This window comes from Raphanus sativus, chromosome 8 (genome assembly GCF_000801105.2).
Source record: "Raphanus sativus cultivar WK10039 chromosome 8, ASM80110v3, whole genome shotgun sequence".
NCBI lineage: Eukaryota > Viridiplantae > Streptophyta > Magnoliopsida > Brassicales > Brassicaceae > Raphanus > Raphanus sativus.
The window spans coordinates 26,428,273-26,450,866 of NC_079518.1; the positions used below are offsets into that span (position 1 = coordinate 26,428,273).

The window sequence follows — 22,594 nt, forward strand, 5'->3', positions numbered from 1 at the left end:
ACACAAAATGTGTGGTGTTGTTGGATAATGAATGGTCTCTACTCACTCTTAACTGTACCAATCTAAGAACAAAACAGAGAAAGTAAGCACGAAGAAAAACAGTAAGAGAAAGGTTCTGCTGCTACTGTTACGTTGGATTGCTTGAGAAAGCTCTCTGTTTCCAAGCTCCACGTTTTTAGTGTCATGCTGAGTGAGAAACAGGACACAAGGCACACACACACAAAAAGAGAGACTGAGTAGGAGTAACCGAATGAAGCTTCTCGCTCAGAATCAAAACCACTCCATGTTTGTGTGCTATAGTAGTATAAAGCCATCCTTTGGATTTTGCTTCTTCATTTCTAATGCTGTTTTTCAAGATATCGATTATCCTCTTTGCAAGCTTTAATAAAAGCAGTAGTAATCTGCCCAAAAAAAAAAAGAGTTTTGATGAGATTACACGACACACAATAAGTAGAATAAGTTCATAGTTCACAATATAGTAAGATCCGAGTAAACCCTTTTGTCACAAATATAGTAACTCCATGGCTATCTAAGGTGGATCAAATGCTGGGAAGGGACAAAAGGGTTCAAAAAAATCTATTATGGACCACATGTTTTTTTGTTTAAAAATTAAAAAAAAACAAAATCGAAAATAGGGCAAAAAGACTAAATAACCAAGAAACTTCAATTTATTTACAAACCCAACCACCAAGATCCATTAATCCGATCCGACCCAACTTTGAAACCCTAAATTCCCAAATCATCTTCTCCACTTCCACGATTTCAAACTCTCTCACTCACGATTTCAAACTCTCTCTCCCATAACCACCACTCTCATCTCTAACCCACCACGATTTCAAACTCCCATCTGGATATCCCTCCCATCTCTAATCAAACTTAGATTCAAGCACAATCATCTCAAAACAACAATCTCCATCTCCAATTCTCGTGTCTACAATGTCGCCAAAAACTCGTCTCGCCGAGAAGAAAGAAAAAGCGGGAGCGTCGGAGAAGAAGAAGAACGCCGCCGTGAAAAGAAAAGAAGCGGCAGCGAAAAGAAGAGCCGCCGTTAAGAAAAAGAGAGAAGCGGCGAAGAGGAGTGAGACCACAAAGAAGAAGAGGAAGCGAGATAGTGGTCTGGACGGTGGGTCCTCGTCGAATCCAACCAAGAGGACTCGGAACCGTGTGAGAGAAACCGCAGGATCTCCACCGGAAAATGAAGGCGTTCATTCCCCCACACCGGACCCCACCACACCACGCCCAGTGTCTCCGAGTCAGCCAGAAAAATCGCCAACACCAACTCATGCAGCGAATGAGGCCGAGAATCCACAACAACCTCGAGTAACCTCAGGCTCTTCCACAAAGAGTCCTTCACATCGTGTAGACGAGCAGAACGATGAGGAGATTGGATCTAACAACAGAGATCCAAACACACCCGAGGTTGCCGTTGATAATGAGACGCCAAGAACGGTAACAAATCAATTTAAAATGGTTTTAGAATTATTTGTGATAGGGTTGAACTAGTAGTAATTATATAAGTAGTGTAACTAGTACAACTAAAATAAAACTAGTTCAACTGTTTATAATGTTGTAAACAGAATGAATGGAACTAGTATAACTAGTATAACCGAACTTCTTATAATTTTATAACTGCTACAACTATCAAAAGTATAATTAGTTTAACTAATACACCTGAGTATTGAATAACTAGTACAACTAAAAGAATGAAACTAGTTCAACTGGTAATAATATGTTGTAAAACAGAATCAATGGAACTAGTATAACTAGTATAACCGAACTTCCTATAAATTATATAACTGGTACAACTATCAAAAGTATAATTAGTTTAACTAATACACCTGAGTATTGAATAACTAGTACAACTAAAAGAATGAAACTAGTTCAACTGGTAATAATATGTTGTAAACATAATCAATGGAACTAGTATAACTAGTATAACCGAACTTCTTATAAATTATATAACTCGTACAACTATCAAAAGTATAATTAGTTTTACTAATACACCTGAGTATTGAATAACTAGTACAACTAAAAGAATGAAACTAGTTCAACTCGTATAATATGTTGTAAAACAGAATCAATGGAACTAGTATAACTACAACAACACCAACCACACTTCTTATAACTAATATAACTGGTACAACAATGAAAAGTATAATAAGTCTAACCAATACAACTGAGTATTTTGCTTTTGTTTTCCAGGTTGAGAGGGATATGACCGTAGAAGCTGACAGACCTGCTGGTTTTTTCTTCAATCCGAGCGACTATCAAAAGGGTTGCAAGCTCTCCTCAAGGTGCCGGCAACACGATTTCCTGACCATGCTGAACGCGGTTGATAAGTTTGATGCCTCAGAGAAGAGTTGGTTTCAGGATCATCCTCAGTTCAAGCATATATTCCACATGGATTGTACCTCAACAAGAAAAATGATGGGATTGTGGATGTTGCTACTTCGTACTATGCATACAGGAAAGGGTAGACAAGCTTGGTTTGGAGTAAACGGTGTTCCAGTTAGATACTCCATCAGGGAGCATAGCCTTATCTCTGGTTTATACTGCCACTCATATCCAGAAAACTATCAGAAGATAGGGAGCATGAAGTTTGCGAGAAAGTATTTTAAAGTGAAGAAGACAAAGGATGGGAAGGAAAAGGGTCTGCAAGTGACAGAAGAAGATGTCAAAGAGAAACTTCAGAAGATGAAGTTTGATGGTAGTGGCGATCGTCTGAGGATGTTGGTTCTTTACTTTTTGGCTAGAGTTTTAAGAGGAAGGTCAAAAGCAAATTACTTCATTGAGTATTTCCTTCTTCAAGCAGTAGAAGATCTAGAGTTTTGCACCAAATTTCCATGGGGCCGTTACACATTTGAAGATTGCATGAAAGAGATTTTTCATGTGAGGGATCATTTTCGTGATGGGATCCCAGAGGAGGCACAATGGCCATTTCCTGGGTTTATCAACCCTTTGGAGGTATATGAATTTCCTGGGTTTCATAAGCATATTTGTTATAATATAACTAATGTAATTGTGTGAAATGATGTGCAGATATTAGCATTTGAATGTATCCCTGTCCTTAGAGAAAAATTCAGAGAGCCTGTTCCAAACTGTCTTGATGGTTGTCCAAGAATGTGCAAATGGAGGTTCAAGAGGACCGGCACAACATGATTTCCACTTGACATGATTTATCGGACGCTAGGAGAGACAAAGGTAAAAGCTTATAATTTTTTTAAGTGTTGTTTATGTCATTTTCTTCAAGTTCATATTTAATTAAATGTGTAATTTGTTGTTGGTCATATTTCAGGAGATTATCAGTATTTTGGAACCAGTAGGATATGAACTAGACCTTTTGTATCAAATCATGGATGAAGGGACTTTTGCAGACTTGGAGCTGAAAGATGATTGGGATACGCCAGACATAGCTGTTGACAGTTGGAACAGGATCCTACTTCAACCAGGGAGTAAAATATTCTGGCCGGATCTATATGAGATGGATGTGAGGACCCGAGAGCAACAAGAGGAAGCAGGAGGCGAGGCAGGGGGAGAGGCAGGTCGTGAGAGATTAAGAGAATTAGAGGCAGGGGGAAATGCAGGTGTTGAGGCAGGGGGCGAGCCAGGAGGCGAGGCAGGTCGTGAGAGATTAAGAGAATTAGAGTTGAAGTTGAACAAAAGCATGGATGATGGATTTGCATTGAGAGACGAAACAATTCGTCTTCTGACAGCAAGAGTAAAGGAGTTGGAAGAAGACAAGATTCAGAGAGAAAATTGGTCATTCCAAGTTGAAACTGATTATGTTTCAGGAGGCAGAAGAAGGGAGGGCGAGATGCATGGTGATAAGGTGGGTGATAAAGAAGCTGATAAGGAGGATGGTGAGGGTGATAAGGAGGAGGGTGATGAGGAGGATGGTGATGAGGGTGATAAGGATGATGATGAGGCTGATAAGGAGGAGGGTGATGAGGAGGATGGTGATAAGGGTGATAAGGATGATGATGAGGCTGATAAGGAGGATGGTGATGAGGCTGATAAGGACGGCGAGGATGGTGATGAGGTTGACAGTGATGATGATGAGGCTGATAAGGACGGCGAGGATGGTGATGAGGTTGACAGTGATGATGATGAGGCTGATAAGGACGACGAGGATGGTGAGAAGCAGATTGAGGCAGAGGCTGAGAATGATGGTGAGAAACAGATTGAGGCTGAGAAGGATGGTGAGACAGCTGCTGAGAAGTTAGTGCAAGGTAAGTCATATTAACATATAATTTCAAATTATATTTTTAATGATGATGATCTAAGTCAGGATGTATTTTTGTTCAATGTAGATACTGAAGAGAGATTTGATGAGGATGGAGATGAGCAATCTACACTTCAGATTATGGCAGACACTGCAGAGAGATTTGAGAAGGCTGCTGCGGAAAAAACTGCTGCGGACAAGACAGATTCACAGGATGCTGGTGAGAGGCCAAAGAGGGTGTCCAAGGTTTCTCATTTGTTGAGGTCTCCTTTTACGCCAAACTAATTTGGTGAAATGTTGAACTATGTTGTGTTTTTGGAACTTGTATGTGTTTGTTTTAAAACCTAAAACGGATGAACTTGTATGTGTGTGTGTTTTAAAAACCTAAATCCAATCTTGTATGTGTATAATTAATTTGGTGGTTGAACAGGTTGCATTTACAGGTGGGGAGCAAGTAAAACTGCATAGTTGATGCCAAAAAATATAAAATTAGAATAACTAGAAAAACTAGTACAGCTAGTGTTGAATTAAAACGTGTAGGACTTATCTGGGAATCCACTTATCTGAAACACATTATGCACACAAAGTTGTTTTAGTTTTTTAGTTATACTGGTTTCTATGCAGTTGTACTAGTTTATTAGTTATACCAACTTGCACAAAGTTGCACTAGTTTATTAGTTATACTAGTTTGTACAGAGTTGTACTTTGGCAGTGGAACCTGAATATATTAGTTGTACCAAAGAAAAAATACCATAATCTTAGTTGTACCACTCATTTATGTTAACATGTGTTTGCCCGGATGTTTTGCCATCATCGCTATTGTGAAAGTACTTGTCATGTATGTTTTGCCAAAAATATGTGGACAAACAAGTTAACAAACCTTAAATATATAAGGTAGATTAAGCAAACTTTTGTGATGGAGCTAAAAATCCAGAAAAAAAAAAACAATACAAAACATAAAGAAACCTATCCAATCACATAAAAATTAGACTATTTGATTGTTTTATTAATATGGAAATCCCCAAAGAATATTTAAATTTCAGAACCTGCATAGTTGTACTAGTTATACTAGTCGAACCTATTATAGTAAAATAGACATAGTTGTACTAGTTAGACGAGTACAACCTATTTTAGTTTTACTAGTTGTACCAGTACGACAACACATATATATGAGTGTTATGTTTTATGAAGTTTTACCATGTTGCACATGTATTACCTGATTGAAACAACACAAGGCATAAATAAATTCTACAACACTTAAATAAAATCTACAATACATAAATAAGTTCTATAACAAGTTAACAAGTAAGATTCACTCATCATTTTCGTTGTCACCTCCCTCGTCCCCATTTGCCTCGCTGCCACTGCTGTCACTGCTGCCACTGCTGTCACTGCCACTGCCACTGTCATCACTGCCACTTTCTTCGTTTTCACCAATCAATGGTGGATACTTCTTCTTTCTCTTCCTATGGTATTCTCCTGCAGATGGGAATCTAGTAACTTGTAGTCTTCCTTTCTTTTTTTCCACATACGGAGGGAAGACAACCTTAGATCGGATTTCCTCAGGAATTTCAGAACTTTCCCATGTTGAATGATGAGGCACTGGATATATTGTCCTGCAATATGCCAAAGTCCACTGCTCCATCCAGTAATATCTAGAACAATAATGTTCAGCCATTTCTCCACGCTTCATGATGGCAGCAAGTGCATGCACACAAGGATACCGATCAATATCAAAATACCTACAATAGCATGTTCCGTTGCTCAAATCAACAAAATAACCATGACCATCTTTGCCAACCACATTGTAGTGACCTTCAAATGTATTTAGCTCGGTCACCGTGAGCTTTTTTGCCTTAGGATAATTGTGATGCAATATCCCATGCACATACGGGACTAGTATCTGCCTCTCTGGTACGCGTAAAGATTCTATACGGTATTTGTTAAACCATTCTGTCATCTTTGCCACGATCACATCAAGCATTGGCAACAGTGCATATTTCCTTGGTTCCTTCAAAACACCATTCATAGATTCAACAGTGTTGGTTGTGTCTATGTTGTACCTTTCTCCCGGAAATTTACATCTTGCCCATTTAGTCTCATGAACACTGTCATAAAGATATGCGGCCGCTTGAGGATACGTTCTCCTGAAATCATTGTAGCATTTTCGGAACTCCACCTCGTTGTATATACCAGCAATTTGGCGAAATTTACTGGCAACTCCTTTCTTGTTAACATTGCTGCATGCTCCGCTGACATTATTAGACAAGTGATAATTGCAATATCCATGGATTGCCAACGGGTACACCTCGTGTACTTTCTTGATGATGCTCTGGTTTCTATCAGTACAAAACACAAGCCGTGGATCATCTGGTATCAAAGTTTTTAATATGGTTAAAAACCACTCCCAGCTCGCATTTTTCTCACCATCTACTACTGCAAAAGCGAGGGGATAATGATGATGATCTGGATCCTGAGCAGTGGCAATGAGAAGCACTCCTTTGTACACACCCTTCAGGTGAGTTCCATCCATTATTATCACTTGCCTCATCGCTTTGAACCCTTCGATGCAAGCTCCGAGCGCAAAGAATATATACTTAAACTGGTTCTTCTCATCCACTTCTAATCGTGTAATGGTATCAGGATTCATCCTTTGTAACATGTACAAGTAAGATGGCAGCCTAGCAAAACTCTCCTCCGGGTTACCACGCAAATCACTCAAAGCTTTATTTTTCCCTCTCAAAGCCGTAGAATATGAAACAACAACACCCAGTCTATTCTTCACCAAATCTATGAGAGTCTTTGGATCCGGAGTCTTGTATTTTCCGGGATAATCATTGTGCACCACTGATGCGACCAAGCCTGGTGTACCTCTTTTCTTCTTCTTCATGATAGTTGCATCTCCACGCGAGCACGTATGCATCTTTCTATAAGTTCTGATAGAGAAAAAAGCAGAGTTCTTCAGCTTTGCAGCTCGTAAATACCATCTGCATCCAGCCCCACGACATTTCAATATGTAAACCCGAGGATTCGACTTCATTATATCAACCTCAAAACAATTAGAATGCACACCTTTGTCCACTAAATCCCTCACTTCTTCTCTAGTCGCAAATTCTTGATGCAAACTCATATCAATGCCATCATCCCACTCTGAATTGACAACAGGAGGTTCAACTGCTGTAACAGCCGGCAACTCCTCCCTATCATCCATTTCATCACCCTCTTCATTGATTTTCTCATGCTCAAACTCATCCTCCTGAATATGAGGGATCCGAATATGAGGAACAATTTCCAACTCTCCAACTCCAGCCATGTCATCATTAGCTCCGGCATCACTCAGATTTTCCTCATTCATAGAAAACATCTCGTTACTCTGATTTCCTAAGACAATTTCCTTAAGCTCCACATGCAAGACACTACGTCGGTTTTTCTTATCTACCTTCATTAAATATCCTAAAACATCTTCATCATCCAAGATATAGCAAGGCCTCTTATTATTCATTGCCAGCGGAAAGTAACTCAATTGAAGCTTCGTCCCAACTACATCGATCTTCATTTTCTTGGCTATTCTATCAACCAACTCAGAATAAGTAATCTCCTCATATCTTCCTTTCATCACTAGTGTAGAAATATGTTGCTCTTCACCATGTTCAAAATATATCACCACAGACCCATTACTATCCATAGTTCCTGAAAATGAGTAAAACCCAACAATACTATACAAGTTATATGAGTTATACGGTTACAAAAAATACCGGTTATGCTAATATTACCAGTTTGACTGGTTTACATATCACAGTAGTTATAAGTTATACTAGTAAGACCAGTTATACTACGTTCATTTTGCACATGACTACTACAAGTTATACGAGCTGTACCAATACCACCTATTTAATGTTTTACACAGAGTGGTACCAGATTTACTATTGATTCGTTTTTAATAATAATGTCAGTAATACTACATCAGTTGTACCAGTAAAACCGGTTGTTAACAGATTTTGTGTTACAAGTTGTACTAGTTGTACGATAGACGAAAATGATATCTTCTACAATTTCATGTTTCATACTCTAACAAGATTATATCAAACCTTATAATCTGACTAATACGGTTAACATACATTTTATATGACTAAACCGAAACAAATAACAATAAAAGCATAAAAAAGAGACAAAAGAGAGAGAGAGGAAGAGAGTTTACACTTACCAATCGATTTGAGAACCAAGGACCACGCAAATGGGCTGTCTCACGGCGTTCTAACCTGTAGAAAGACCCTAAGATACAGAGGTAAAGCTTTGTGGGTGAAGAGTTGAAGAAGAAAGCTTTGGTTGGTGAAGTGAATGAATTTTCGTAGTTATGAGTATGGTTGAGGAAGAAATGAAGAAGAAGAGAAGTGATGAGATTCATTAATGGCGAGAGAGAAGAGGAAGGTAATCAATGGCCAAGATTAAAACATACTCATACGATCCGACGGCTGAGAGGTAAGATTCATTAATGGCATTTTTGTTAATATTTCAGATCGGACGGTTCACGTTATAACGTGAGAATTCTTGATCTAATGGTTGATATTGAAGTTTCATTAAGGATAAAATCGTAATTTTGATACATTTGTCCCACAATAGATTAGTTTTGGCGGTTGTGGATTTTTTTTTTGTCCTTTGTCCCATAACAGATCACGATCCATCTAAGGTAAATAATCTTTATTCATCTTACTTCTTGTTCAATGCTACTTTAGACTGCCAAACACACACACACACACACAATTCAAATGGGAATGTGATGTATAAAGCAGCAACCTTTGGGGATGAAAAAGGGAGGGGAACTCGCACCTCGTTAGAAACAGCAGCTTTCCGAACAGAGTCCTTGAAATCCTCCTCTGCCCTGTGTCTCTGAATCTCGACATCAGTGCTTCCTTCCTCCCTATCAATCAATTTACTGAATTGAATTAGAAGCACGGTTTCTTTGGACAGTAGAAAAGAAAAGACGAGTTTTTGATCTGGCGAAGAAGCGCAGCAGAGGGAGGACTCAGGACGAGAGAGAGAGAGAGTCCTTTCTTCCAGTTTTGTCAGAAGAATATAGCTAAACGACACCGTTTCGTAATTGCAAAATTGTCAATTTTTTTTTTGTAGTTTGCAATTTTGTGATAATTCATAAATGCACATGTCTGCATGTGTTTGGCAACAAAAACCTAGTATTTTCTCTACGAGTTAAGCAACCTTGTTCAAACAATTTAAGTATAACTTCAACCAAAAGATTATGAAAGTTTGCCGTCTTGTTTGCTTTCTGCTTCTTCTCTTTCTCAAGCATGGCGATCTTTGCGGCTTTTGTCATTGTCCCTTTTGGTTTGATCTTGTTGGTTTCAGGCCTCATCATCAACCTCATTCAGGTCATTCACTACTTCCATAAAAAATCTTTATTTTTGAGTTTGTTGTCTTCTCAATGGAAGAGACTGGTTAATACATTTGGTTCCTTTTGGAACACAGCTTCTGTTATGCATCTTTGTTAATTCGTCCTGTCTCAATAAGTTGGTATAGAAGAATCAACACAAGTGTTGTGGAGTTACTTTGGTTGCAGCTCATATGGCTCTTTGATTGGTGGGCTTGTATCAAGGTTTGGTGACTCTTTTCAGTTTCTTGATCTCTTCTTCAGTAATAATGTAGCGATTGTAATCTTTTGATATTGCAGATCAATTTGTATGCTGATGCAGAGACTCTTGAACTACTTGGTAAGATGATTATGTAATTCGGCTTCTTATAAGTCCCACTGATATTTAAGTGTTCATGATATTATTACAACACCTTCAGGTAAAGAACATGCACTTGTCTTATGCAATCATAGAGGTGACATCGACTGGCTCATCGGATGGGTCACGGCTCAGGTCTTGAAACAAAACTTCTTCAGGACATTTCTTGGTTCCGTAAAACTCTTTCCTGTCTCTGAAATATTTGTATGACAGCGCTCAGGTTGTCTGGGAAGTACTCTAGCAATCATGAGGAAAGAAGCTAAGTACTTTCCAGTGAGTTTGTTTGAGCCATACTCAAAAAAAAGTTACCAGTTTATTCTTTGGTTAGAGCTCGTGGCGTTTAGGTTTACTGTCTTTAGTCATATTTTTACTGAATCACTGCAACACTATCACACAGATAATAGGTTGGTCCATGTGGTTTTCAGAATACATCTTCTTGGAAAAAAATTGGGCCAAGGATGAAAATATCCTCAAGGTTAAGATATTGTTTCGAGTTATTGATTATTAAAACTATTTTTTTTTTTTGGCAGGCAGGTTTTAATCAACTGAAGGACTTTCCTACAACGTTCTGGCTGGCTCTTTTTGTCGAAGGAACTCGATTCACTCGAGAAAATCTTGAAGCTGCTAAAGATTACGCATCTCTAAAAGGCGTACCATCTCCTCGCAATGTTTTGATTCCTCGCACAAAGGTGACCTTTACTTTCTTTCAGGTTATTTTATGAGCTTTTGCTTCACTTGTATTTTACGTTCGCAACATCAGGGATTTGTTTCAGCGGTAGCTCACATGCGCTCCTTTGTTCCTGCGATTTATGACTGCACATATACAGTTCATAAGAAACAGTCTCCACCAACATTTCTTAGTATGTTCAGCGGCCAACCATCTGAGGTTACAAGAGATTTCATCACTGTGTCTGTTATATAGCTCTCGCTTCAGATTGATCTACTCTCACTTCTCTGTTTCTTCTTTGTTTTGAAGGTGAATTTGCAGATGAGACGTTACCAAATGAGTCAACTGCCAGAAACTGCAGATAACATTGCACAGTGGTTGCAAGATCGGTTTGTCGCCAAGGTTTGACAAACCAAAACAAATCCTCATCATCAAACTTTTTTTTTTCATTTGGTCTCTCATCTCTTTTGTAAAAGCAGGACGCTCAACTTGAAAATTACTTCACAACAAATGATGTGTTCAGCGACTTGGACGTTCACCAAATTTGCCGGCCAATCAAACCATTGGTTGTAAGACACGTATAAACACTATCAGATTATTGGAAACTATTGCTAGAACTAATCATCTCTCAATCTTTATGGAACCGTCTGGAAACAGTTGGTGTTAACTTGGTTCTGTCTCCTCATATGCGGCAGCTTCAAGCTACTTCAGTGGTTCTCCATGGCCAATATCATCTGTTTCTTTGTCTTTTTCTTGGTGGTTGAAGCTTTAACAGTGCGACTTCTGATCCAATCCACCCAATCAAGGGGCACAGTGCCTAACAACCTCTACTAGAACTTTGGTTATCTTTCTAATGAATATGTGTATTACGTATTTTGTGTCGCGCATAAGACATTACTTATGTAAACTTCACAGTTTCAGTCAATAAGCTTTTTGGGTGTTTCATTCAAAGCAGTGACATGTTTGTTAGGAACTGGTGTGACTCGAAAGTACACTCAACGAGCTCCCTCCCGATATGTCTTCCAAGACAATGCAAGCAATCACAGATCTTCTAATATCTAATCTAGGTATCGGTTTATCCCTAACGATGAACTCAAAGTAAACTCCAGTAACTTCAATAGAGCTGCTATCCATTCTTTATCAAATTTAATTGTTGTCTCAATAAGACAAGACATACTATCATCTTTATTTTCCTCTAATTTTCGTTTTGTCTGCAAACACACATGTTAGATCATCACTTGGATGATGTATCGGTACGGTTGTTCTGGTTTCACGGGCAATGATATCAACTTTCTACAAACCTGACTATCCAATCACGACCACTGCTCACTTGATTACTTGGACTTCAGACAAAATAATAAGGAATTATCACACACTACAGTGCACGGGTGGGGTGACAAATTACTAGTTTTTGGGTCAGTAGTTTTGGGAGGGTGAACCGGTCTATCCAATTACGCACATTGGTCATCATAACAGGGGAAAGCTAGCTCGTCACTCTTCACCGAGCCAGATGTTAAAGTTCATGAGTTCATAGCAGTTCCATTACCCACAAAACAGATATAAATGAAAATGAACGGTTGCTCAAAAAAAAAATGAAAAATGAACGAGAGCCTGACCCAAAACCTCCACTGAAGAACAACCATAAGCTTTTAAGTAAAACAAATAACTAAAGATACAATCTCAATATGATACAGACCCAAATGATGAAACATAAACAAACACAGTGCTCATAAATCATAAGAAAGAGAAACACATCAAAGCATATTCTTTAAGAGCACACTTCTCTGCTTCAAACCACAGATAATAGAATGTTCCACACCACAAATATTGCAGAGAGAAACTAAAGATAAACACACGCTTTCGTTCTTCGACCATATATATATATAAAAAGCCTTTTTAACATGCGACACACCTTGAACCAGACGCAGACAGGACGAAGGAAACTTTGGTGTTTGAGTTTCAGATTTTGTCAAGCTTCTCTGCCTTCACAACCGGGTTTGCTTTAGCTATAGCTTCTTGCGCAGCGGCATGGTAATTGAAGGAGCAGTTATGTATGTCTGCATAGCGGTGCGTCCCGCAGAAGAGGTCACCACAGCGACATTTGAATCCAGTCAGACCAACCCGTTTGTTGCAAGTAGTACATCGGCTTGGTCCTTGCTTCGGTTTCGCTGCAGCTGCTGCTTCTGGAGCTACTACCTCTGCGGGAACTTGAACAGAGGATGGCTGCACAGATACAACCACCGGCTCAACGGATTTGGTTTCAGGATCAACCAGCGCAGCGGCAAAGGTTTCCTTTAAGATGTTGCTGGATGATGATGAAGAACCAGACACTGCAGATGCAAACTTAGCCCCCTGTTCCTGTTGAAAGAGGATAGTCTTGTGACACTTGGAACACATGTTCATTGTGGCAGCGCTTCCGAAGAAACCGCAGTTGTTGATGCAAAGCTTGGGACCTTCAGGTGGGCTTTGGCATCCTGTCTTGTCGTGGTCCATTTCTGCAATTCAAAACAGCCATCTACCTCAGTTTCTCAAGTATGAAAAAGACATTTTTCTAGCACCACAATAACTAAATTCACTAACGTCTCAGATAAAAACAGCACAGTCCTTATAACCATAAGCAAACGAAGATGTTGTTTTCAACATAGACTACCATTATACACAATCTCATAACCTATTACCAACATCTTATGGAACCCTTCTAATGGATTAAGATGTGGAAAACTGAGTGAAACAAGCCTAGAAACTACTATTTGTGCTAACACTAAAAACCTAAAGCACAAACAAATACCCCTAAAGATTGAGTTCTAAACTATAAGCTATGCAACCAGACTGCCAAAATATCTAAGCTACACTGCAATATAAGGTGTCATTCCACCTGATATTCGACAAATAGAAATGTAAATTAATCATTATTTCTTCCCAGAAATGAAATGTCGGAAATTAGCCTTCTCTATCAGCACAAAAGCTAGGAACTTTATCAGCAAATTTTTTAAAACATACGAAACCCACATAGTTCAATCTAATTTCCATCCAACACTACCTTCCTTGTTAGGAATGAACCTTTGGAATCAGCATAAAAGCTGAGGACTTTCATAGCAAATGATTTTCAAATTTCGAAACCATTAACCCCCCCCCCCCAAATAGCCTAATCCTAATAGGCCTAATCTCACTTCCATCCAACACTAGCTTTCTTCTAATAGAAACGAAAAGTACAAGAATATAGCCTTCCACATCAGAAGTTAACTTTTGATATCAGTATAAAAGCTGAGGACTTTCATAGCAAAATCATTTCAAATCTCGAAAGCATACAGAACCCACATAGCCTAATCTCACTTCAATTCAACATGCAAAGTAATAAACTTAAAGCTTAAAAAGTGAACCCTAAATATAAAACTAGAAAATCAAATAACAAAAAAAAAGCTATTCACCTGATAGCCCGAGAAGCCTTGATCGATCAATCAGTCCCTAATTCAATTGAGGAAAAAAAAAAGAGACAAAACACATCACCATAAGTCGACAGAACACAAAAGGGGAAAACGAAAATCGAGACCCAGAACCGATATGAAACAATATCAAATCAAAATAGAAAGGAAGAGAAGAAGAATTTACCGTACGAATCTCTCCGAAGAAGGATTGGTTCGTCTCTGCTGGAGAGATCCAGCAGAAGCTGAGAGGAGAGGTTAGAGCGGAGAGGAAAAAAAGGTTTCGGCTTTTCGGGCTTTTCTAATCTTCGATATTTTTTTTTTGTAAGAGATGTTTTTTATATTTCATTCACACCGTTTGTGTTAAAAGTCGGCTACACGTGTACGTATCTTATTCGCTGCTTCTTTTGATTTTTTTCTCTCTTTACTCATTTCAAATTTTCGTTTTCTTTTTCATCTTTTTGAGATTCAAAGTATGGTTAGATGTTTTTAAAATATCTAATTAAACATAATATTAATTTTTTATCTAATTATTTTAAAAGATAAATAAATTAAAAGTAACTTGTATCTCATTTCATTTTAGTATCTCAAATAAGATATATTTCATATCTTTTAATTTTTTTCATTTTTTTCTTCTTATTTTTTTTTTGAAACACTTCTTCTTATCTTTTAGGGGGTATTCAATTTAACATTTGATGTGATTTGATTTTTTAATGGAGTTTTAGATGATTTTAATAAATTGCAGAGATTTAGGTGATTTTTGTTAAACTACTTTAGAATATCACCTAAAACCATGAGATTTGAGTTTTAATTTTTTTAACTAAGAAACTCCACCCAAACACCCTATAATCACCTCAAATCTTTAAAACTCCACAACTTAAAATATTTTCAATAACAGTAGATTTCAGAGTACTTACGAAATGTCAAGTTCAATAACAGTGGATTTTAAATGAGTTTTTAAAATTCGTTTGAATAACAGTGGATTTGTCATTTTAATACAAATCACTTAAAACTCTCGGTTGAATACACTTATAACTTTTTATTTATAGTTTAGCTATTGGGATCATTTTTTGGTACATAATTTGTGAATTACATTTTTTTGGAACATTTTAAAATTGATTGTATACTCTAATGTTAACTCTTTGTTTTCTGACTATAAATTTTAAGTAAATTTCCAAGACATTTGAAAATAACATAAGCTTTTTTAAACACTTCTTGACAAATGGCGCCCACCGTGGGGATATAAAAATAACATAAGCTTACCTAAATCTGATAAATTTTTGGGGTTTTAACTTAAAATCAATTGGCAATTAGTGGAGTGGTCTAATTACCTTATATATTACTAATGTCTTTTTTATATTTTTGATGTGAGATCTTTTCTCCAACACCCTCCCTCGAAATAATGGTGCATATAACTATTAGTCTTGCAGAATCCATCATACCCTCTCTAAGACCATACTTTTATTTTCTAGCAATTTCGGCGGAACTGAGCTTTCTCTGAGCCATCATTTAATGGGTTGATCAGACCTCTGTCCGAGCCAGATTAATGGGTCAGTGTGTGGACCGGCTCTGATACCATGATTTGGCGGGAAAACGCATTTTGGCAATTTTGACGGGAAAATGCATCTTTGCAGGTCTGGCGAAAAAACATGTTTTGCGTTTTTAGCTGGAAAACTCGTTTTTTTTTTGTTTTGGCGAGAAAATGCATTTTTGCAGTTTTGGCGGGAAACGCGTTTTTGGGTTTTTGGTGGAAAAACATGTTTTCCGATTTTAGCGAGAAAACATGTTTTGATGGGAAAACATAATTTACGGTTTTGGCGAGAAATATATTTTTGGAGTTCTATTGGGAAAATGTGTTTAGTAGTTTTGGTGACAAATTGCGTTTTTATATTTTTGTCATTTTTCATGAGTGATAAAATAATATTAGGTTAAGTTTGTAATTATAAATTATATTAAGAGTATAATAGACATTATGTCATTTTGAATAAACCATCTCTAATTTGGATCAGCTATCTGATTTTCAAAATTAAATCTAAATTTTCAAAACTTATTCAAATGATTTATCCAAATGACTTAGGCTTTTAATGCCTAAACGAACAAAACTTTTATTTTTATCCATATGGTTTATTCATATATGGTTTAAACGAACACACCCTTAAAAAATTAATAGAAACTAAATGGAGAAGAAACCTTTTGCCTCGGGACATAGAGTAATCGAAATCTGTTTGGGGTTTAATAGAAACTCGTTTTGGATTGTCGAAGCTGTTTTCTCATACTATCCCTCCATTGAATACATCGATGACTGCATCAACTTTTATATAGAGATCGTGAAATCCGATTCAAAATAACTGGGTAATGCTAATTGAGACGGCGTCGTGTTATGAACATAGATATTTCTAGTGAAAAAGCCAGTAGACTAAAAGCTAGACTCAGAGAAAGATTTGAAAATATTTTTCTCTCTCTTTAAATTTCTTTGTTTTTTTCTTTTTTTAGTTTCACTGCTATTTTTTCATATCACTACTTTTGACAAACAGATGCGATTTATGAGTTAACTTCAAAATCTCCAGACTTTTTACTCAAAATCGGGCAGGCTCTAGCACATAATCAATTAAACAGAAATTAAAGATAGATTAATTGGAATGTAAATTTTGAAAACCGTAAGACTAGACGGTAAATAAAGTAACTTTTTCTTTCTGAGAACTGAAAATTCAGACTGAAAAATCATGACATCAAAACCGGTAGTGGTGGCCTAGTGACGCTTGAAGGAATTAAAACTCAATAAGGTTCATTACTTTCGGCTCATTTGAACGTCCAAGGAGAGGATTTATCTGTAGGTTGTACCTCCATCCAAGAATTAGGTATGTGTCTTTAATAGAACCGGGTTTAACTTTTTTTAAGTCAGAAAAAAAAAATCATGACATCAAATGTGTGATATTTTGTTTTTTTTTTGTTTTTTTAAAAGAAGTTAAATGAAGGGTGAAAGAGTCTTTTAGCGCATTTCATCTCCTCCGAAACCTAAAACCCTACACAGCCGTTCATTTTGCTCACCATCTTACTTCATAATTCTTTTTCCTGCAAGGGTTTATACAAATCTCAAAATCCTAAAGGGGTTTTTCAAGGGTTTTTATTTTTTTTTCTCAAAACACTCTCAGCCGATCCAAAATCGGCGGGAGGTCCTCTACCGCGTAGTTCCAGATTATATATGTGATGAACGCAGAGAAAATGAATCCGACTCCTCCTCAGGAAATGGATGAAGTAGGAAGAAGAACAAGTAGGACGAAATCGAAATCCCTGGCGGCGGCGGCGGCGAGAGTAGCCAAGATTCCTCCTCAGCCGATTGAGAAGATCAGTTGTCGTCAGAAGCTGTTGAGCTCACAGTACATTTTGGCAAAGGTTTTTAGAAAGGATGGTCCTTCACTTGGTTTCCAATTCGACCATCTTCCATCACCCCGCCGCAGCAAAGGTACTACAATTCTTCAACAGAAAGGAGAAGAAGAAAGCGTGGCAAGAAAGAGAAAGGTATTAGTCGAATCAATCCTCTTTCATAACCCTAACTTAGTTAGTTAGTTAGTTAGTTAGTCTTCGATTGATCTTTGCTTTTAGGTTTCCACGAGTGAGGATCAGGATTGCGGCGTTGTTGTAAAGAAGAAACAATACGGTATTGGCAAGGGTTTGATGACAGCATGGCGGGTTATGAATCCTAATAGTCACGATAGAGCACCAACATTAGCTGCTCAAACCTCATCACCGAAGAAGAAGAAGAACAACAACAAATCACAATTAGCATCAATCCTGGTACTCTATTGGTTGTTTTACCTAATTTATCTTCTTTTTTTTGTTAACTGCATTTTTTTTTGTTTGCTTTCTTCAGAAGCAGAAACTGTTGCAGAAGAATAAGAATAAGAATAAGAAGTCGCCGGAAAAGAAGAGGAATTCTATAAATATAGAGGTAGCTTTTGATCTCTTCTTCTTCTTGGAACTCTTGTTTCAATATAGCCAACAAAGATTTGATTTTTGACACTAATGTTCTGCAGACCACCACCGAATTAAACAAAGATGAGACGGCAGCATTTGATGAAAAATGTGAGCTTGGGGAGGTATTTAAAGAAACCTGTCAAACAATTTCGATACTTGTTGATGACGAGGATTTGGAGCGACAGGAAGGACTTGTCAATCCTCCGTTAACTTGTTCATGCCACCATACTAGTGCTACTAGTAGTGGATCTTGTTTTCTTTGCAAAGGTATGTATTCTGAGAGAGAGTGAGAGACTTTTCTCGTTCGTTCAAGTACCTTTTGTTACATCTGTTTTTTTGTTTCCAGATCATTTGTTGCCCAAGTTTCCCCCAAATTCTGTTGGCATGAGGCTGCCTTTTGCTTTGCATCCATGGAACTCTTCTCCAGAGTCTGTCAAGAAACTTTTTAAGGTGTGCACTTGGTGGTTATTTCTTAATAATTACCATTTCTTGCCTTGGAACTGACCTCTAGTACGTATATATGTTGACAGGTTGTCCATTTCCTGTATACTTATTCAGTAACTTTTGATATATGTCCCTTCACAATTGACCAGTTCACACGCGCATTTCATCATAAGGTGGTTGGTCTCTCTTTATTTGCAAACAAAATGGTCAATCTCTTAGGAAATTGTTTCCACATCCCGTTCACTTTTTCTTAAAATATCATTTCCTCTTTCTATGCTTCAGGACTCCTTGCTCCTTGGTAAAATTCATCTTTCCCTGCTCAAGTTGCTTCTGCTTGATGTTGAAACCGAGCTGCAAAGAGGATCTTTTTCATCCTTGACTATATCATGCAAGTTTCTAGCCCTGCTACAGTCGGTATGCCCAGCTATTTTTCTCACTTGGCATACTTCCGATATCTAGTTTGTTTTTTTTTATATTGAGAGACAGGTTTTGATATTCTCCAATGATGTGATTTTCTTTAGGTGGAGAGCCAAAATCTTATTCTTGATATGTGGAAGGATTCATTAAATTCTCTTACATGGGCGGAGATATTGCGTCAGATTTTGGTTGCAGCGGGTTTTGGTTCAGTAAAGCGGGCTGTTCAATCAGAGGAACTAAGTAAGGTGCTGATTTCGTGCACTCTTTTGATTCGTTGAAACACTATCTGTCTAATCTATTTGATTGGCTTGCAAGATCGAAAATATAGTTCATTACATAAATGCCTGAAAATGCTCTACTACTCCTCTTGTCCTTTTCATTCGTATTAAAGTTAGTTCATATACTAGCATGTTTTGTTTATTCGGTTTAGTTGCATCTGAATACTGAAGGTTCTTGCTCAATATTCTCCTTTTCTACACATCCTCCCGTGCTTGTTCTATGTCGTTTATATGGGTTTTATTTTCTATTTTCTGACGCGTTATTGGTTGATGTTACCTTTCTTCTTCTTCCTGTAGGAAAGGAGACTCATGAAGAAATATGGCCTCCGTCTTGGAACATTAAAGGGTGAATTATTTAGAGTGCTTAACGAGCGAGGCAAAAATGGCTTGAAAATATCCGAGTTAGCTAATGCTGCAGCAGAGGTATTTTTTTTCTGAAATTAATTATCAGCTTCTTGTTAGTTAGTAAGGTCGTATGCTTGTACTGTTCTCTTGCTTTCTGAAATACTTGATTATATCTAATAGCATAGCCTCTGCTGGTTAATGTTAGGTTGCTGCGCTGAATCTTGCAACTGCATCATCAGAAGAACGAGAGCGTTCAATATGTTCAACGCTCGCAAGTGATATTACAATTTTCGAAAAAATATCTGAATCTACATATCGTGTACGTGTTAATTGTTTCTCTGAGGACCACGAGTCTGATTCGGGCGAGGAGTCTGGAAGTGTTGATGATGATGAATCTGGTGATGAGATCGAGCGTGTTTCAGAAAGTCGAAAGGCCAAGTGTAGGAAAAGGCGGAAGATGTTGGAAGTATGCAGTGAGATTGATGAAAGCCATCCTGGAGAACCGTGGCTGTTGGGGCTAATGGAGGGGGAATATTCAGACTTGAGCATTGAAGAGAAGTTAGATGTTTTCATGGCTTTGATTGATCTTCTTAGTTCTGGTTCCACTATTAGAATTGAGGTAACTAACTAGAACACATATATCTCTACCAACTCTTAAAGTGCTGAATAACTTTCAGAACATGAGTGTGAGATTTGTTTCTGTATATAACTTAAAAACTGACACCCTTCTCATATGCGAGAGTTGAGAAAGTTACACTTCTTGGCAACACATAGATTTTTCTTATTTTTATTTCATAGTTTTTATCACAACTGTCTTTGGTGCTGTGTGCTAACTTTATTCTTGTACCACAGGATTTACCCAGAGCTATGGTTGACTGTGTCCCTAGTATCTACAGTCATGGTTCTGGTGGAAAAATCAAGAGAGCATCCTCTTCTAATCAGTACAGTTATCCACGCGTATCATGGGTCCATGGAGGAGGAGAGCGAATCGAAGAGCTATCTTCTAAATCGTCTGATTCTCAGCCAGTTGATTCATCATCAATTGTGGGGGCTTTTACAAAGCTCGCTGGAGATAATGTTCACCCTATGCAATCTGTATACCTTGGTTCTGACCGTAGGTTCAACAGGTACTGGCTTTTCTTAGGCCCATGCAATCCGAATGACCCTGGTCATAGGTGTGTCTACTTTGAATCTTCTGAAGATGGTCACTGGGAAGTTATCAGCCACAAGGAGGTGATGTCAATTAAATGAAAACTCCTGTATTGCAAGTATTGTATGATTCTGTGCCTAAAACTTATTCTTGGGTGCAGGCTTTACGGGCACTGTTGTCAGTGTTGGACGATAGGGGTAGACGGGAAGCTCGGCTTATTGAGTCATTGGAGAAACGAGAAAGTTTTCTCTGTCAAGCTATGTTAAGAAGAATTGATCATTTAGTCAGAGAGGACAGTTCTTCTTCTTCACCGGTTTCTGATATAGACAACAACAATCTATGTCTGAATGAGATTGCCAATGATCAACAACAAGCAGCTATAGTATTTGAGATGGGAAGTAAGAGGGAGAAAAGCCGCCTTGTTCAGGAGTTTGATGAATGGATATGGGATAATTATTATCTTAATCTCAATGCTGTTAAACACAGCCGAAGATCCTACCTTGACTCACTTACTAGGTGTAAGAGTTGTCATGATTTGTATTGGAGAGATGAGAAGCACTGTAAGATTTGCCATGCTACCTTTGAGCTTGATGTAGATCTTGAAGAAAGATATGCGATTCATGCAGCCACATGCAGTAGGAAGAATGAAGAGAGTAGTGATTCATTTCCGGATCATAAAGTTCTATCTTCCCAGTTGCAATCACTAAAGGCTGCAGTGTATGCCATTGAGGTCTGTCGATAGTCTTTCTTTTGCCTTTTTACTATTTTCCCTTTCTTTTGTCTTAAAGAAGCCTGAAACCTTTCTTGGTTTTGTGTTAATAACATCATTTTTTCAGTCTGCAATGCCTGAAGATTCCTTGATTGGTGCATGGAAAAAGTCAGCTCATAGGTTATGGGCCAAAAGGCTTCGACGAAGCTCAACTTTGTCTGAAATTACGCAGGTTTTCATTTTATTATGCAAGTTCCTTTTTCCCTATTGGTAGTCCAAATTGATTGTTCTCTAACTATTTCTTGTTGCTGAAGGTGATTGGCGACTTTGTTGGGGCAATCAATGAAGATTGGTTATGGCACTTTGGTGAGGAAAACGCATTAATGGGAGAAATTATAACTAGCTTCCCTTCTATGCCTCGAACAACTTCTGCGATTGCCCTCTGGTTGGTAAAACTGGATACCTGGATTGCTCCTTATGTGGTGGAAAAAGCTCAACCTGAAGGGAATCGATTGTAACAGGGCCAGAAATAACAAGTATGATGTTACTTACTCTATCATCATCATCTGTTAGTACTAAAGTTTCTCTTGTCTAGCTCGTTTTCTGTTTCATCTGAGACCAACCACTTCCGCATTTCATATTTTGGTCATCTAATAATTTAACATAGCTTGTTTTCAGTTAATAATGTCCTACTTGATTTCCTGATGCTGTTTTTGAACCCTTTTTTCTTTCAGGTAGGCGAACGTATAAGCAGTAGTTGTAGCTCTCATCTAGAAATCGCGGAAGGGGATACACGCAGGAGGAAACTTTGTATAGAGAAGAGATGTTTTGTTCCTGCATTAAGTGTTTTTTTTTTGATAAAGATATGTGTATAGACATTCTAGGAAGTAGCAGGCAGGATCAAATTCGGTTTCAAATTGTTCTGTTTGCTAAAATCTTTTTTTCATTGTATGGGAAAAACGTAGTTTTATGTGCTGGTGAGCATTTTGGGGTTTGTTTTGTGTAAAATAAATCGATCATCACTGTGTTATGTGGTGATCTAACAATATATCTAGAGTTCGATCCGTACAAACATTTTCTACAATTATGTGTGTTTTGTTTATGTGCGCAAACATATTATTCATAATTTCATATTTTATATATTTATTACGTTGTTTTGTGTTTTTTTTAACTACCATAAAAAAAAGCATGTTACAAACTAATGTTATCACCTGAATAATGTAT

General features: G+C 37.7%; 4 protein-coding genes across 6 annotated transcripts; 3 read left to right on the forward strand and 1 right to left on the reverse strand.

Moving 5' to 3' along the window:
• The first annotated feature begins 574 nt into the window (after positions 1–574).
• LOC108821216 (uncharacterized) lies at positions 575–4,660 on the forward strand. 2 transcript variants are annotated; one of them, XM_056992581.1, is made up of 4 exons: positions 575–1,449; positions 2,203–2,964; positions 3,040–3,201; positions 3,296–3,434. In XM_056992581.1, exons 1-3 carry the CDS (start codon positions 937–939, stop codon positions 3,157–3,159), a joined length of 1,395 nt encoding a protein of 464 aa, XP_056848561.1. In that variant the 5' UTR covers positions 575–936; the 3' UTR covers positions 3,160–3,201; positions 3,296–3,434. The 2 variants fall into 2 exon arrangements, with proteins under 2 accessions (XP_056848561.1, XP_056848563.1); XM_056992583.1 differs by lacking the exons at positions 575–1,449; positions 2,203–2,964 and adding an exon at positions 4,311–4,660 and having other exon boundaries at positions 3,041–3,201; positions 3,296–4,229.
• A 4,816-nt stretch (positions 4,661–9,476) lies between these two features.
• On the forward strand, positions 9,477–11,679 carry LOC108820383 (1-acyl-sn-glycerol-3-phosphate acyltransferase 3-like). Its single transcript, XM_056993019.1, has 11 exons — positions 9,477–9,482; positions 9,584–9,606; positions 9,704–9,830; positions 9,906–9,945; positions 10,025–10,098; positions 10,177–10,236; positions 10,494–10,652; positions 10,724–10,849; positions 10,940–11,032; positions 11,110–11,199; positions 11,288–11,679. The coding sequence occupies exons 1-11, from the start codon at positions 9,477–9,479 to the stop codon at positions 11,462–11,464; spliced, it is 975 nt and encodes a 324-aa protein (XP_056848999.1). The 3' UTR covers positions 11,465–11,679.
• Positions 11,680–12,259: 580 nt separating this feature from the next.
• On the reverse strand, positions 12,260–14,392 carry LOC130499145 (zinc finger A20 and AN1 domain-containing stress-associated protein 2). Of its 2 annotated transcripts, XM_056993076.1 has the most exons (3): positions 14,240–14,392; positions 14,059–14,095; positions 12,260–13,125 (listed from the first exon to the last, which is right to left on the reverse strand). In XM_056993076.1, exon 3 carries the CDS (start codon positions 13,121–13,123, stop codon positions 12,590–12,592), a length of 534 nt encoding a protein of 177 aa, XP_056849056.1. In that variant the 5' UTR covers positions 13,124–13,125; positions 14,059–14,095; positions 14,240–14,392; the 3' UTR covers positions 12,260–12,589. The 2 variants fall into 2 exon arrangements, with proteins under 2 accessions (XP_056849056.1, XP_056849057.1); XM_056993077.1 differs by lacking the exon at positions 14,059–14,095 and having other exon boundaries at positions 14,240–14,369.
• Positions 14,393–17,089: 2,697 nt separating this feature from the next.
• LOC108822993 (homeobox-DDT domain protein RLT3) lies at positions 17,090–22,470 on the forward strand. Its single transcript, XM_018596213.2, has 15 exons — positions 17,090–17,571; positions 17,656–17,847; positions 17,924–18,001; positions 18,087–18,294; positions 18,374–18,477; positions 18,558–18,644; positions 18,754–18,885; positions 18,993–19,133; positions 19,464–19,589; positions 19,717–20,130; positions 20,364–20,744; positions 20,822–21,391; positions 21,498–21,602; positions 21,685–21,906; positions 22,105–22,470. The coding sequence occupies exons 1-14, from the start codon at positions 17,260–17,262 to the stop codon at positions 21,886–21,888; spliced, it is 3,054 nt and encodes a 1,017-aa protein (XP_018451715.2). The 5' UTR covers positions 17,090–17,259; the 3' UTR covers positions 21,889–21,906; positions 22,105–22,470.
• The last annotated feature ends 124 nt before the right edge of the window (positions 22,471–22,594 follow it).